The sequence below is a fragment of the Phacochoerus africanus genome, chromosome 5 (genome assembly GCF_016906955.1).
Source record: "Phacochoerus africanus isolate WHEZ1 chromosome 5, ROS_Pafr_v1, whole genome shotgun sequence".
NCBI classification, from domain to species: domain Eukaryota; kingdom Metazoa; phylum Chordata; class Mammalia; order Artiodactyla; family Suidae; genus Phacochoerus; species Phacochoerus africanus.
In genome coordinates this window covers 126,662,199-126,677,493 of record NC_062548.1, presented here as the reverse complement: position 1 = coordinate 126,677,493, position 15,295 = coordinate 126,662,199, and the positions used below count along the sequence as shown (strand labels likewise).

At 40.4% G+C, this 15,295-nt stretch overlaps 1 protein-coding gene across 1 annotated transcript in view; it reads right to left on the bottom strand.

Annotated features, from left to right (window-relative positions):
• Positions 1-15,295, bottom strand: part of NBAS (NBAS subunit of NRZ tethering complex) — a 360,775-nt gene that overhangs the window by 132,244 nt on the left and 213,236 nt on the right. The window contains exon 38 of the mRNA XM_047782615.1: positions 14,988-15,087. Within this exon, the coding sequence (XP_047638571.1) occupies positions 14,988-15,087 (100 nt within the window). The remainder of the gene's footprint in view (positions 1-14,987; positions 15,088-15,295) is intronic.

The following is a 15,295-nucleotide window of genomic DNA, read 5'->3' as shown; positions in this document are numbered from 1 at the left end:
ACAAAGAACTTATTTATAAAAGTGAAATGAACAAAAAGATTTCAAAGTAATTAAATTTTGGATTGCCAAAGGGGAGACCATGGCAGGGGGAGGGATAAATTGGGAGGGTGGGATTAGTGTCCACACACATAAGACAGAAAGCTAACAAGGGCCCACTGTACAGTGCGGGGCGGTTTAGTCAATGTTCTGTAATAAGCTATGAAGGGAAAGAAAGGATCCACATATGTGAATTACGGATCCGCTTTACAGTAAACAGGATGCTAACGCAACACTGTAAATCAACTACACCCCAATAAAATAAAATTAAAATAAATAAATGAAAAGGTATGCCCTACGTCTAGCAGTGTGTATGAATTTAATAGGCAACGCTTATTCTCTGACCTTGAATACAATGTATCTTCTAAACAAGTTATACAGCCAAAATCAGATGAAATCTATGCCTAAGCCTCCAAGCACTAATTCTATGCAAAGTAAATGCCTCTGGAAAGCACTCTATGATAAATTTAATTACAGAACTAAATTCACAGAGGAAAGCTGCCCGTATCGTTGATTTGGAAATCATTAGCCATTAAATCATTCATTTAGCTAAATAAATAATGATCAATTTTCTTCAGCTGGTCTCCATAAAAACATTTTCATCTACTTTATTAAAAAAAAATTCTGAAAAGTCAGACCATGGTGGGAAGTTTAATTTGTATCATGACCTACTTCTGAACCAAAGTCAGGAGTCAGATTTTTATGATTTTTAATTTGAATCATTTAACCTACATTATTCTTCAGATCTGCTGAGCTTCTAACAAATATCTGACAGTATAAAATAGCCAACTACATCGGCCTCAGATGTATTAGCATTATCAACCAATACCAAAGGGGTGATCATTTCATAACACATGGAAATATCAAGTCGCTATGCCATCTACCAGGAACTAACAGCGTTAGAGGTCAATTGTATTTCAATAACAAACGTGCAGGAAAAGAGATCAGATTTGCAGTTACCAGAGGCAGAGGGATAAGAGGGAGGGAGAATTAGATGAAAGTCGTCATCAGATGGCACAGACGTCCAGGTATAATATAAGTATAAGGAACGCAATGTAGAAATGATCCATATAATCAACGCTGCTATATATGAAAGTTAGGAGTAAATTCTAAGAGTTCTCAACATGTGGAAAATATTTTTCTTTTTCTTTTATTTCACATCTATATGAAATGATGGATGTTCACTAAACTTATTTTGACAGTCATTTCATGATGTATATAAATCAAATCACTACACTGTATGTCTTAAACTTACACAGTGCTATAGGTCAACTATATCTCAAAAAAAACTGGAAGATAAAACATATGCAAGGTTTATTCAAGTCAGAAAGCCATTTGACAGATACAACAAAAGGCATGCTGGGAAAGGTACTGTTATAGTTTGTTGATTGACTTCTTATAAATTCCAAGGGTTAGGAACGAATATATAAATATACTTTTTTTAAAAAATGAAATGTCATTAGTATTTTAATGCATTAAACCTATGAGATCACATTTTATTTGTACTTCATTTATAATAAAGTTGCCTGTTTATCTGCAAAAAAAGAGAAAATATGATAGTGTTTATGAAAATGCTTCATAAATTTTAAACCCAAATGTTAATTATAAAAGGATGACTATTATTAAAATCACTTCTTTATTTAAAAAGTTCTATTCTTAAAATTCCCGTAATGGTTCAGCAGGTTAAGGACCTGACATAGTCTCTGCGAGGATGAGGATTTGATTCCTGGCCTCGCTCAGTGAGCTAAGCTTCCAGCACGGCTGCAAGATGTGGCACAGGTCACAGATGCAGCGCAGATATGGTGTTGCTATGGCTGTGGTGTAAGCTAGCAACCATACTTTGATCTGACCCCCTGCCCAGGAACTTCCAGGTACTTCCAGGAACTTATGCAGGTAAGGCCGTACTGAAAAAAGAAAAAAATATTTCTATTCTTAATATACACAATAGGAAATGTTTTTCCCATTCAATTCAATAATTGAAAAAAAATAGTATTTTAATGCATCTGGATTCTTTCCCTTTGTGTAATATTAAAACATGTCAGGAAAGACAATTTGAAGAAACACTGGGGCAGAAAGAAAATCCTCACAGTCCCATTAAAATTTCACTGACACTACTAAGAAGAGAAAACGTGTCTCTGGGAACCTGGATTCAGGTTGACCAAAAGCATGGTCTCAATTTCAGTAACTGTTAATACACGCACTGTACTTTCTCTCTTCATTGTGAAGTGACATTGATTTTGCACCTCTCATATCTAAAAGTGTTAGAAATAGATATGGAACTCAGGATGTGACCCTTAAGTTGAAAAGACTAGACAAAGACATAAAAGACACAGGTGAGGCTTTCTCCAGGCTGCCAGGTGAGAGGCTGAAGGAGCAAGCATGTCAGAGTTTAAAGAACAGACATATGACAGCTGGGGAGAATCTATTTTTTTTTTTTGTCTTTTTAGGGCCGCACATGCAGCATATGGAGGTTCCCAGGATAGGGGTCCAATCAGAGCTACAGCTGCCATCCTATGCCACAGCCATGCCAGGTCTGACCCAGGTATGCAACCTAAACCACAGCTCAGGGCAACTCCGGATCCTTAATCCACTGAATGAGGCCATGGATAAAACCTGCTCCCTGATGGATGCTAGTCAGATTGGTTCCCACTGAGCCATGATGGGAACTCTAGAATCTATGATCTTAAGTAAAACACCCAAAGGGTCTTAACTGAGGCTTGCCGATGGAATCACCTAGGACTTCCACAAGGTAACTGATAAGTTGAGGGTGCACTTCAGGGACTCTGAAATAAATGGTCTACATTGAACCCCAGGCTCCAGTATTTCTTAAAAAACCTCTAAGTGATTCTGATGTGCAATGAGGAGAGAGAACTGTGGCAGCAGGCTACGAAAACGTGGTGAAATCATAATTGGATGGACTAAGGATGAGATGATCCATGGCAAGGAAGGTGGGATCACAGCTCCGCCCCTCAGTAAACAGGCTGCCTAAAGACCCCCCCCAGGCACACAGCTGCCTCTAATCTCACAGAGACAAAGCCCCACTCACCAAAGGGATAGGAATCAGCTCCAGAGCAAACAACAACCCAGGTGGGCTCACAGCCCCACCCCTAGGTTAACAAGCTACCTAAAGACCCCTCAGGCACACAACTGCCTCTAATCCCATCCAGAGACTAAGACCCACCCACCAGAGGGATTAGAATCAGCTCCACCTACCAGTGGGCAGGCATCAGCCCCTCCCATCAGGAAGCCTACAGCAAGCCCCCATACTGACTTCAGCCACAAGGGGGGCAGACACCAGAAGTAAGAGAGGCTACAACTCTATTATCTGTAAAATGGTTACCACACCAAAAACCTATAAAAATGAAAAGACAGAGAACTATAACTCAGAAGAGGGAGAAAGGAAAAACCCCAGAAAAGCAGGACGTGATCAGGAGATTCTCAGCCTCCAGGAAAAAGACTTTAGACTATTGATGCAGAAGATGATGCAAGACATTGGAAATAAACTGGAGGCAAAGATGGATAGTTTACAGGAAACACTGAGAAAAGAGCTACAAGACATAAAACTTAAACAAGAAGAGATGCAAAATACAATAACTGAAATAAAAAATTCACTAGAAGCAGCCAACAGCAGAATACAGGAGGCAGAAAACAAATAAGCGAGGTGGAGGACTGACTAATGGAAATCACTGATGTGAAACAGAAAAGAGAAAAAAGATTGAAAACAAATGAAGAGAGTCTCAGAGAACTCTGGGACAATGTTAAATGCACCAGCAGCCATATTGTAGGGGTGCCAGAAGGAGAGGAGAGAGAAGGGGACAGAAAAAATATTCCAAGAGATAATAGCCGAAAACTTCCCTAACATGGGAAAGGAACCACTCACTCAAATCCAGGAAGCATAATGAGTACCATATAAAATAAACCCAAGGAGGAATACCCCGAGACACATATTAATCAAACTAACCAAAATTAAAGACAAAGAGAAAATATTGAAAGCAGCTAGGAAAAAGACACAAATAACATACAAGGGAACCCTGATAAGGTTATTAGCAGATTTTTCAGCAGAAACTCTACAGGCCAGAAGGGAGTGGCATGATATACTTAATGTGATGAAAGGAAAAAACCCCCAACCAAGATTACTCTACCCAGCAAGGCTCTCATTCAGATCTGAAGGAAAAACCAAAAGCTTCACAGATAAGCAAAAGCTAAGAGAATTTAGCAACACTAAACCAGCCTTACAACAAATACTAAAGGAAATTCTCTAGGCAGAAAAGAAAAGGCCGCAACAGGAAACAAAAATTCCACAAATGACAAGGCTCACCAGTAAAAGCATATATACAGCAAAGAAAGGAAATTATCCACGCACAATTATGCCACCAGAATCAGAAATCGTGAGAAGAGGAGGGTACGAATACAGGACACTGGAGTTGCATTTGCAATTAAGAGACCAACAACTTAAAACAAGCTCGTATATATGTAGACTCATATCAAAACTTCGGAATAACTGAAAATCAAAAATCTATAATTGATACACAGACAAATAAGAAAAATCAACTCAAATACAACACTAAAGATAGCCATCAAACCAGAAGAGGAGAGAACAAGAGAAGAAGGGAAGAAAAAAGAGCAACAAAAACAAATCCAAAGCAATTAATAAAATGGCAATAAGAACATACATATCAATAATTATCTTAAATGTGAATGGACTAAACGCCCCAACCAAAAGACATAGACTGGCTGAATGGATACAAAAACAAGATCCATATATATGCTGTCTTCAAGAGACCCACTTCACTTCTAGGAACTCATACTAATTGAGAGGATGGAAGAAAATATTCCATGCAAACGGGAATCAAAAGAAAGCTGGAGTAGCAATACTCTTATCAGACAAAATAGACTTTAAAATGGAAAACCTAGAATGTCAGAGTCCAGCTCCAACAACCAGGTCCAGCAGCCAGGGCGTACAAGTCCCGAGAGGAGATGAACGGCATCGGCGTTTGTAATGGAGACAGCCTCTTTATCCCTTCTTTCAGGGCGCTGGACTGCTCAGACTTTATTGGCTTAAATAGTTGATTATATAGACAGTTTTTCACTACAGATTATATCATGGTGTTAAAAGTACATTGGTTAACTATAAGGCTTTGTTTTTTGATCACATGGTACAGTAGCAATATGTCATGTTTTAAAATCTTCACCCTAATTAAATTTAGTGAGTACAATTCAAGGACAAACAGGCACAGCATATCATGTGGGAAAGAGGAGACTCAGCACAAACCATCTCATGGCCAGCCAATTTTTACAAGCTGAAGAGGCCACAAACATAACAATTCTTGTCTTCAGACTAGTGTCTATTCAAAGTGTCCTTAGCAGGGAAAACAGCATGAGAAAATACAAATCAACTTAGCCAGCTACCGCTAAAAGTTTCTAAAATCAAGGACAAAACTCACAGCTAGGTTTCTTTTGATCATGAATAATATGTGTGTAACTTCTATAAACCTCATTAAAATCCTAACTCTAAAGTTTACTGTATAACTAGTTAGTAGATAAACACTATGTTCTAATTAAGTTGGATTTAAATAGGGGAGTCCTTCAGGATGAAATTCATATTATTATTGTAACTTTGTTAAATCACAAATCACCACAGGAAAATAAGAATGGGAAATAAGAACAATAAGCAAATAATCAGGAAAGACTGAGGAAAAGTGAATAACAAATAAAACAACAGGAAAGATTAGGTCACCCGAGAAACAATGTTCTCTGGGGCAAACATGGAAATTGTTTTCCCAGGAAAGCCCCAATTCTTCCCCATCAACATGAGAGCCGTGTAACCTGAGGCCTGCCGTCAGACTGTACTGCACAGACAGGCCTCAGCCTGCCCTTGGCTTGTACTGCACAGGCAGGCCTTAGCCTGCCCTCGGCTTGTACCATGCAGGCAGGCTTTTATCCTGATCAGAGGCCCACATTCGGTTTGTACCGTTCAGGTGAGCTCCCTTCCTTGGTTAGGAACCTGCCTTCAGGTTTTTCTGCCATCAGGCAAGGTCCTTTTTTTTTTTGATTAGGAGCCTGCCCTCGGTTTTGCACCGTTCAGGCAAGCTCCCTTCCTTGGCTCCTTGTATCTTCTCAGCTCCCCGCACTGGAAAAAATGGACAAATTCTTAGAAAATTACAATCTTCCAAGACTAAACCAAGATGAAATAGAAAAGATGAACCGAGCAATCACAAGTACTGAAATTGAAACTGTGATTAAAATTTCCAACAATCCAGTAATAAAACTAGAAAGAGGGAGAAAGAATAGTGAGGGGAAAATTAAATCTCCATCTAGCAAAAGAAACTATATGTAATGCCAAAAATTGATAACTTAGTAACAGTATAAGGCTGTATTTTAGTGATAAGAAGGTAGCTGCAAGGCTGGTATCCTCTACTTACTGTGGACTCTAAAGAGTGAATGGATCTAGGGTTCAGGAAAGGGTGTAGCAGAATCCTGCTGGTTTTCTTTTTCTGCACCTGCAGCATATGGAAGTTCCCAGGCTAGGGGTTGAATTGGAGCTGCAGCTGCTGGCCTACACTGCAGCCACAGCAACTCCGGACTGGATCCCCATCTATAGCCTACACTGCAGCTCACGGCAATGCCAGATCCTTAACCCACTGAGAGGGGCCAGGGATTGAACCCACATCTTCATGGATATTGGAAGGGTTCTTAACTCGCTGAGCCACAATAGAAACTCCAAAACCAGCTGTTTTTCATTATCAGCCTTTTAGTGTTAGTTTAGTGTATGTTTTATTGCTTAAAAATTAATTAGATTTGAAAATACAGGTATTCTATATAGAGTTTGGTATTTTTGAATAAAGGTAGGCCTTTGTTCAATGTTTTAGTGAAGGGCAGAGCTAAATAAGGCTCTTCAGGACAATTAAACCAATGAAAAATGGGAAATGGGCCTTTAACTAATTAATCAACTAGTCAAACTGTTGGAATTATAAGCACCACAGAAACCCAAGAATAAGGTTGGCAGATTTAGTAAATAAAAATAAGTATGTCCCATGCAGTATTTGAGACACAGTAATCCTAAAATGTTACTTGTTGTTTACCTGAAATTGAAATTTAACTTGGCTTCTTGTGTTTTTATCTAACAACTCTTTCTTTTTTTTTCCTTGCTTTTTAGGGCCACACCTGCAGCATATGGAAGTCGAATTGAAGCTGGAGTTGCAGGCCTCCGCCACAGCAACACGGGATCCAAGCCAAATCTGCAACCTACACTGCAGCTCACAGCAGTGCCAGATCCTTTTCCATTCTCACCACAGTCCTGGATCCTTAACCCACTGAGGGAGGCCAGGGATCACGCCCGTGTCCTCATGCATCCTAGTTGGGCCTGTTACTGCTGAGTCACAATGGGAAATCCCTTATATAATAACTCCATGCAAGAAATACACGATTCATGAAAATTGCTAAATGGAACACAGTGGAGGGAGTTGGGGGGTGGAAGAGTTTTCAGATACTCATCCTGGATTGTGATGGCCCTGGGTGATCTCAAACTATTTCTGGGGTGAAATCCTGGTGTTGCAGCCTTTTTTTTCTCTTTGTCCATTCCAGTCCTCTAAGTCTGCCACAAACAGTTACAGCTACATGCACTTATAATAGTAAATGGTCAAGTTGCAATCTTTGAAAATGAATCTTGGCCCCCAGATCAGATAATTCCTGAGACCTAAGAAAGAAAGTGGTCAAAAATGAGGCAAGTGTCCTTGTCTGTCATTTTTTTTTTTTTTGCTTCGTCCAAAATGTCAAGTGTTGGGCATTTGGAGCAGAAGAAACTTAGGTCTATGGTTTCGTATTTATTGTCTAGTGGTGACACCACAGAAGATTCTCCTCTTCCATAAATGTAAAAAGTTATTATGGGACATTTTAACCACATGCAAATGTAAAGAGAACCGTTTAATGAACCTCCACGTATCCATCACCCCAACAACGATCAACTCATGGCTGGTCTTTCTTTGTCTCAATTCCTATTCTTTATCCCGCCCCGGTTATTGTGAAGCAAATCCTAGACATCATCTAATTCATCTCTAAATATTTCAGCACGTATTTCTGTCATACCAGGAATTTCCCTTTTAAACATAACCACAATACCACATCACCTGCACTCCCAAATCAATGATAATTCCAAAAAAGGCATTTTAAACAGTATTTGCTAGATGAAACAGAAATGCTCTCCCAGGATTTTAGCCAACACAAACCCTTCTGGTATTAATTAAACAATGTGGACAAGTTTACATACTATCCTGGCACCACTTCAGAGGAGGTAAATTCAAATACTCCAATCAGGTATTAAAAGAGCTTGCCATTTTAATATTCAAAGAAATATTACTATTGTTCACCCATTCCTTGAGCCAAGAGATATTTATTAAATACCTGTCTTGCTAAGCACAGGATTTGAAGATCACCACTTCTGCCCTTGAGGCATTGCAGGACATGCAGGTTCATATCCAAGTTCATGTGATACAAAGCAGAAGGAATTAGCCACAAACAAGACTACAAGGCGGAACTAGCAACTGAAAAGAGTTCTGAAGAATGTGTGCTTATGGGAGTTCCCGGCGTGGCACAGTGGTTAACGAATCCGACTAGGAACCATGAGGTTGTGGGTCCGATCCCTGCCCTTGCTCAGAGGGTTAAGGATCTGGCATTGCTGTGAGCTGTGGTGTAGGTTGAAGACCTGACTTGGGCCCCGTGTTGCTGTGGCTTTGGCACAGGCCGGTGGCTACAGCTCCGATTGGACCCCTAGCCTGGGAACCTCCATATGCTGTGGGAGCGGCCCTAGAAAAGGAAAAAAAAAAAAAGAATGTGTGCTTATTCCCTAGTAGCAGAGGAGGGCTTTTCACTGAGAAATCAGCATGAACAAAGGCATAAGGAAGACAAAAATCTCCTGAAGATGCCATGCCCCTTAAAAGATGCTGCTTCCCTTGGGCTCTAGTTTCCTTCATATGCCCACGTGTTTCATTGGTAAGAATCTCTGCTGATTTCCTTTATTAGATTAAAAGATGATCCAAGCCTCTGTGGTCCTCTCCACCCCCGCACCCGTTATCATGACCTGCCCATTAGCCTTCTAATGAGAAGAGATGAAATTTGCTTTCCTGACCGTTTTCTCTGAAAATAAAAGCCAGAGTGAAGCTTTGCAAAAATAAATAAATACATACATACATAAAAATTTCCAACAAACCAAAGTCCAGGACCAGATGGCTTCACAGGCGAATTCTATCAAACACTCAGAGAAGAGCTAACACCTCTCCTTCTGAAACTATTTCAAAAAATTGCAGAGGAAGGGATACTCCCAAACTCATTCTATGAGGCCACCATCACCCCGGTACCAAAACCAAAGATACCACAAAAAAAGAAAACTACAGGCCAATTTCACTGATGAACAAAATACTATCAAACAGCATCCAACAATACATTAAAAGGATTGTACATCATGATCAAGTGGGATTTATCTGAGAAATGCAAGGATTCCTCAATATCTGCAAATCCATCAGTGTGATACACCACATTAACAAACTGAAGAATAAAAACCATATGATCCTCTCAATAGATGCAGAAAAAGCCTTTGACAAAATCCAACCCACATTTCCGATAAAAACCCTTCAGAAAGTGGGCATAGAGAGAACCTACCTCAGCATGATAAAGGCCATATAGGGCAAACCCACAGCTAACATCATTCTCAATGGTGAAAAGCTGAAAGAATTCCCACTGAGATCAGGAACAAGACAAGGATGTCTGTTCTCGCCACTAATGTTCAACACAGGTTTGGAAATCCTAGCCACAGCAATCAAAGAAGAAAAAGAAATAAAAGGAATCCAAATTGGAAAGGAAGAAGTAAAACTATCCCTATTTGCAGATGACATGATACTATACCTAGAGAATCCTAAAGACCCTACCAGAAAACTGTTAGAGCTCATCCGTGAATTTGGCAAAGTCACGGGATACAAAATTAACACACAGAAATCAATGGCATTTCTATATACTAACAATGAAAGAGCACAAAGAGAAATTAGGGAAGTAATCCTGTTTACCATCACGTCCAAAAGAATAAATACCTAGGAGTAAACTTACCTAAAGAGACAAAGGAGTTCCCGTCGTGGCGCAGTGGTTAACGAATCCGACTAGGAACCATGAGGTTGCGGGTTCGGTCTCTACCCTTGCTCAGTGGGTTAACGATCCGGCGTTGCCGTGAGCTGTGGTGTAGGTTGCAGACGCAGCTCGGATCCCGCGTTGCTGTGGCTCTGGCGTAGGCCGGTGGCTACAGCTCCAATTCGACCCCTAGCCTGGGAACCTCCATATGCTGTGGGAGCGGCCCAAGAAATAGCAAAAAAAAAAAAAGAAGAAGAGACAAAGACCTGTACTCCCTGTACTCTGAAAACTATAAGACACTGATGAAAGAAATCAAAGATGACACAAATACATGGAAAGGTATACCATGCTCGTGGATTGGAAGAGTCAATATTATCAAAATGACTATACTACCCAAGCCAATCTACAGATTCAATGAAATCCCTATCAAATTACCAAAGACATTTTTCACAGAACTCGAACAAAATATTTTAAAGTTTGTTTGGAAGCACAAAAGACCCAGAATAGCCAAAGAAATCCTGAAAAAGAAAAATGGAGCTGGAGGAATCAGGCGCCAGCACTTCAGACTATACTTCAAAGCAACAGCCATCAAAACCATATGGTACTGGCACAAAGACAGAAATATAGATCAGTGGAACAGGACAGAAAGCCCAGAATTCAACCCACACACCTACAGCCAACTCATCTATGACAAAGGAGGAAAGAATATACAATAGAGAAAAGACAGCCTGTTCAGTAAGTGATGCTGGGAAAACTGGGCAGCCACATGGAAAAGAATGAAATTAGAATGCTCCCTAACACCATACACAAAAATAAATTCCAAATGGATTAAAGACCTAGATATAAGACCAGACACCATGAAACTCTTAAGAGGAAAATATAGGCCAAACGCTCCCTGACATAAACGACAGCAACATCTTCTCAGATCCAGCTCTTAGAGTAATGACAGTAAAAACAAACAAATGAGACTTAATCAAACTTCAAAGTTTCTGCACAGCAAAGGAAACCCTAAACAAAATGAAAAGACAACCCACAGGATGGGAGAAAATCTTTGCAAGTGAATCAACTGACAAGGGATTAATCTCCAAAATTTATAAATACCTTCTGCAGCTCAATACCAAAAAAACAAACAACCCCATCAAAAAATGGGCAGAAGATCTAAACAGACAGTTCTCCAAAGAAGACATACAGATGGCCGAGACACACATGAAAAGATGTTCAACATCACTCATTATTAGAGAGATGAAAACCAAAACCACTGTGAGGTGCCACCTTACACCAGCCAGAATGGCCATCATCCAAAAGTCTACAAACAATAAGTGCTGGAGAGGGTGTGGAGAAAAAGGAACCCCATTACACTGGTGGTGGGATTGTAAACTGGTGCAACCACTGTGGAAAACAGGATGGAGATGCCTCAGAAAACTAAAAACAGAACTATCATTTGACCCAGCAATCCCACTCCTGGGCACCTATCCAGAGAAAACCATGACTCGAAAAAACACATGTACTCCAATGTTCTTTGCAGCACTATTTTCAAGAGCCAAGACCTGGAAACAACCTAAATGTACATTGACAGAGGGGTGATTCAAGAAGATGTGGTACATATACACAGTGGAATACTACTCAGCCATTAAAAGGAACAAAATACCGGCATTTGCAGCAACAGAGATTGACCTAGAAATTATCATGCTAGGTAAAGTCAGTCAATGAGACATGCATGTGGAGTCTGAAATGCATGTGGAGTCTGAAAAAAGGACACAATGAATTTCTTTGTAGAACAGATACTGACTCAGACTTTGAAAAACGTATGGTTTCCAAAGGAGACAGTTTGGGGGGTGGGGGGATGTGCTGGGGGTGTGGGATGAAAATCCTATAAATTGCATTGTGATGATCATTGTACAACTGTAAATGTAATAAATTCACTGAGTAATATTTTTTAAAAAAGGAAAAATTAAATTAAAAAAAAAAGGTGCACAGATGGGGCCCCCTTGTCATCATTAGGGAGCAACAATCCAGAGATGGAGCCTGAAGCAGTTACGCCCACTTTACAGATAAGGAAGTTAAAGAAAAACTGAATAATATTGTTTTGCTTGAGATCTCTACAGCTTTCAGTAGAGGGTTCACTTAAAACGTCTAATGTGGGGAGTTCCCATCATGGCGCAGCAGAAACGAATCCGACTAGGAAAAATGAGGTTGCAGGTTTGAGCCCTGGCCTCGCTTGGGGGGTTAAGAATCCAGTGTTGCTCTGAGCTATGGTGTAAGTTGCAGACGCAGCTCAGATCTGGCATTGCTATGGCTGTGGTGTAGGCCGGTGGCTACAGCTCCCATTAGACCCATAGACCCCCTGGAAACCTCATATGCTACCGGTGTAGCCCTAAAAAACAAACAAACAAAAACAAAAACAAACAAACAAAAAGTCTAACTCAGTACCCACATTCTTCACAGCCTACTGCCACCTCACTTCTTCACTGGCTGCCCACATCCCTTCTCTCCAGGTACCAGAATAACACAAGTCCCTGAAAAATCGTGATATCTAACTGCATTGCTTCTGGGAATTTTATTCCCTCTACCTAAAATATCCCCCTGCCCCTCCCCCAAACCACCTTCCTTCTCCATTTCCCACTTTTTCATCTACTTTATTCGTATTCATCCTCCAAAACCCAGGTCAAATATCACCGGCTCCAGGAAGCCTCTTCACACCATTTCTTCGCCCTGCCATCTGTCCGTCATCCCAAGGCCTCTTGTATTCGCCCATCTTAGCCCAAAGAAAATCTCTATTCGTTTCCTGTTTCAAGATCATTTTGATGCCTTACCATTCAGTTACCAACAGCAGCAAAGACAGCCAAGTCCTCTAAGAAGCCCGTGGTCAGAGAGGCCAGGAACCCAGAACTCAGGGCCTCAGCAGGGCCTTACACTCAAGTACACGCCATCTTTCTCCAAAAACAGCTCTGGAAACTAGAAGAAGCCTTAATAAGCTGAGAAATCAATTTGAGAGCACCTGCTCCAAGGACACGGCTATCTTTCAGACCGTTAGCATGTGATTCCATTCTTTAGCCTTTTTGTAAGGCATGTCTGCTGTATGTGAGGTGGGCAAAGTGAGGTACATGTGTGTGGGTATCTATATAGATATATATTATAAGCTTAATCATAAATTAAAGTATTACATGTCAATGTTTCCCAATTGCTAGGTATCATTTCACCTCTTTATTGTGCCAATTAACAGATGATGCTCCCATGCCTGACCTGTATTTTCTTAAGGTCTTAGATTTTGTCTGCATAAGGTATCCCAATAATTGATCATCATTTAATCCATGAGTAACTAATTAGAGAGACTTTTTTGTTGTTGTTGTTGTTGTTGTTGTTGCTATTTCTTGGGCCGCTCCCGCAGCACATGGAGGTTCCCAGGCTAGGGGTTGAATCGGAGCTGTAGCCACCGGCCTACGCCAGAGCCACAGCAACGCGGGATCCTACGCCAGAGCCACAGCAACGCAGGATCCGAGCTGCATCTGCAACCTACACCACAGCTCACGGCAACGCCGGATCATTAACCCACTGAGCAAGGGCAGGGACCGAACCCGTAACGTCATGGTTCCTAGTCAGATTCGTTAACCACTGCGCCACGACGGGAACTCCTAGAGAGACTTTTTTTAAAGAAGAAAAGAATGTGGAAGAACAATTAAAAGGGGAAATAGCAATCCAACTATGCTCTTCATGTATATTCACTATCATCTGTAAGACGTGTCATGAATTTAATAATAGCTTTTTGGAGAAAACAAAAAAGAAACAACAAAGTCCTCATCAGTTGTGACTTGTACCCTGACTTCAGAAACAATAAGAGGTGGAAAAACTAGAGGTGATGACAGGCATGCCGGAACTGAAGGAAGGTGGCACACTTGCTAAAAACCCCAGTATATCCGATGGCTCCGCACAGTGGATAAGGAAGCAGGGTTTGCTTCCCCTCGTCCCACCTGCACATAAATCCTGACTGAAAGAAAGCGTTATCTAAAAAGAAGTTACGGGAAAGGTTTCCAGGAACATGGCAGTTCGACTCCACACACACATTTCCCCAAACTTTACTCCACACTGTAATGTGCTTGGTTAAGAGACAGGTTGGTTCAGACTTCCCGGCAGTTAGAAGCAGCCAGAAATATGTAAGTGGAAGCTGTGGACAGGACTGCCAAAAAACTGTTTCCACCCCCTCCTTCCTTTCTGATGCCTGGAATATAGATATGATAGCTGGAGCTCCAGTAACCCTCAAATTCTGAGGTGCTGCAGAGGATGGCAGAGCAGAAAAAAAGAACTGAAAAAAATAGTCAAGGCAATTAACCCGGAACCTTGAAAAGAAGTAAGGAGGCTAAAGAATAAAAAAGTACAAACAGCAAGTTGTCTGTGGTAAACCTGCATACATTTCATTCTTTTCAAAATTTATGCATGGAAAGATATGTCACCATGCAAAAAATTCTTAAGATGAAAGAAGCATCTACATTCTATGAAACAAACACTTAAAGAGTTCTTAACACATAAAGGAGGAAAGAAAGATTTACTGAGCTCTTTATTCCATACCATTCACTATAAGAATCATTTTACATGTAACTTAAAGACAGGAATTGTATCGTATTTATCCTTTTAAATCCTCAATATTACTAAGTGTCTGGAAATCAGTAGGTACTCAATAAATTTTTTAAATCAATAATATATACATGAATGAATGATGGTGTCAAGTTAAGCTATTCAAAATCACTAAAAATGTTATTACTGTTTTTCCTAACTCTCATTCACTTATAAAGTCTTACTATTCTCCTAACATGAGTTACACTGTCAGGGCACTTCTTTCATACCTTCCGTTGTTGGAAATACTTCTTCTCCTTCAGTTTTAGTCTCTGCCAGTTTCCCAGTTCTCAGCAATACTTCTGCGAAGCTCTCACAGGTCACTTCAGACTAGACAAAAGCAGCAGTTACACCATTTGTAGGGTGTCTTTTTCTCTATGAAGATATTCTTAGAAAACATAATGGTAGATTTCTATCCTCTGATGACCTGGATTATAATTCTCCTTTACTAAAACATAGTATTTTATGTAAAATCATCAACAGACTTTTTAGGCTCATAGTATGTGGCAATACCCATGAAGCAAATCACATAAAACCA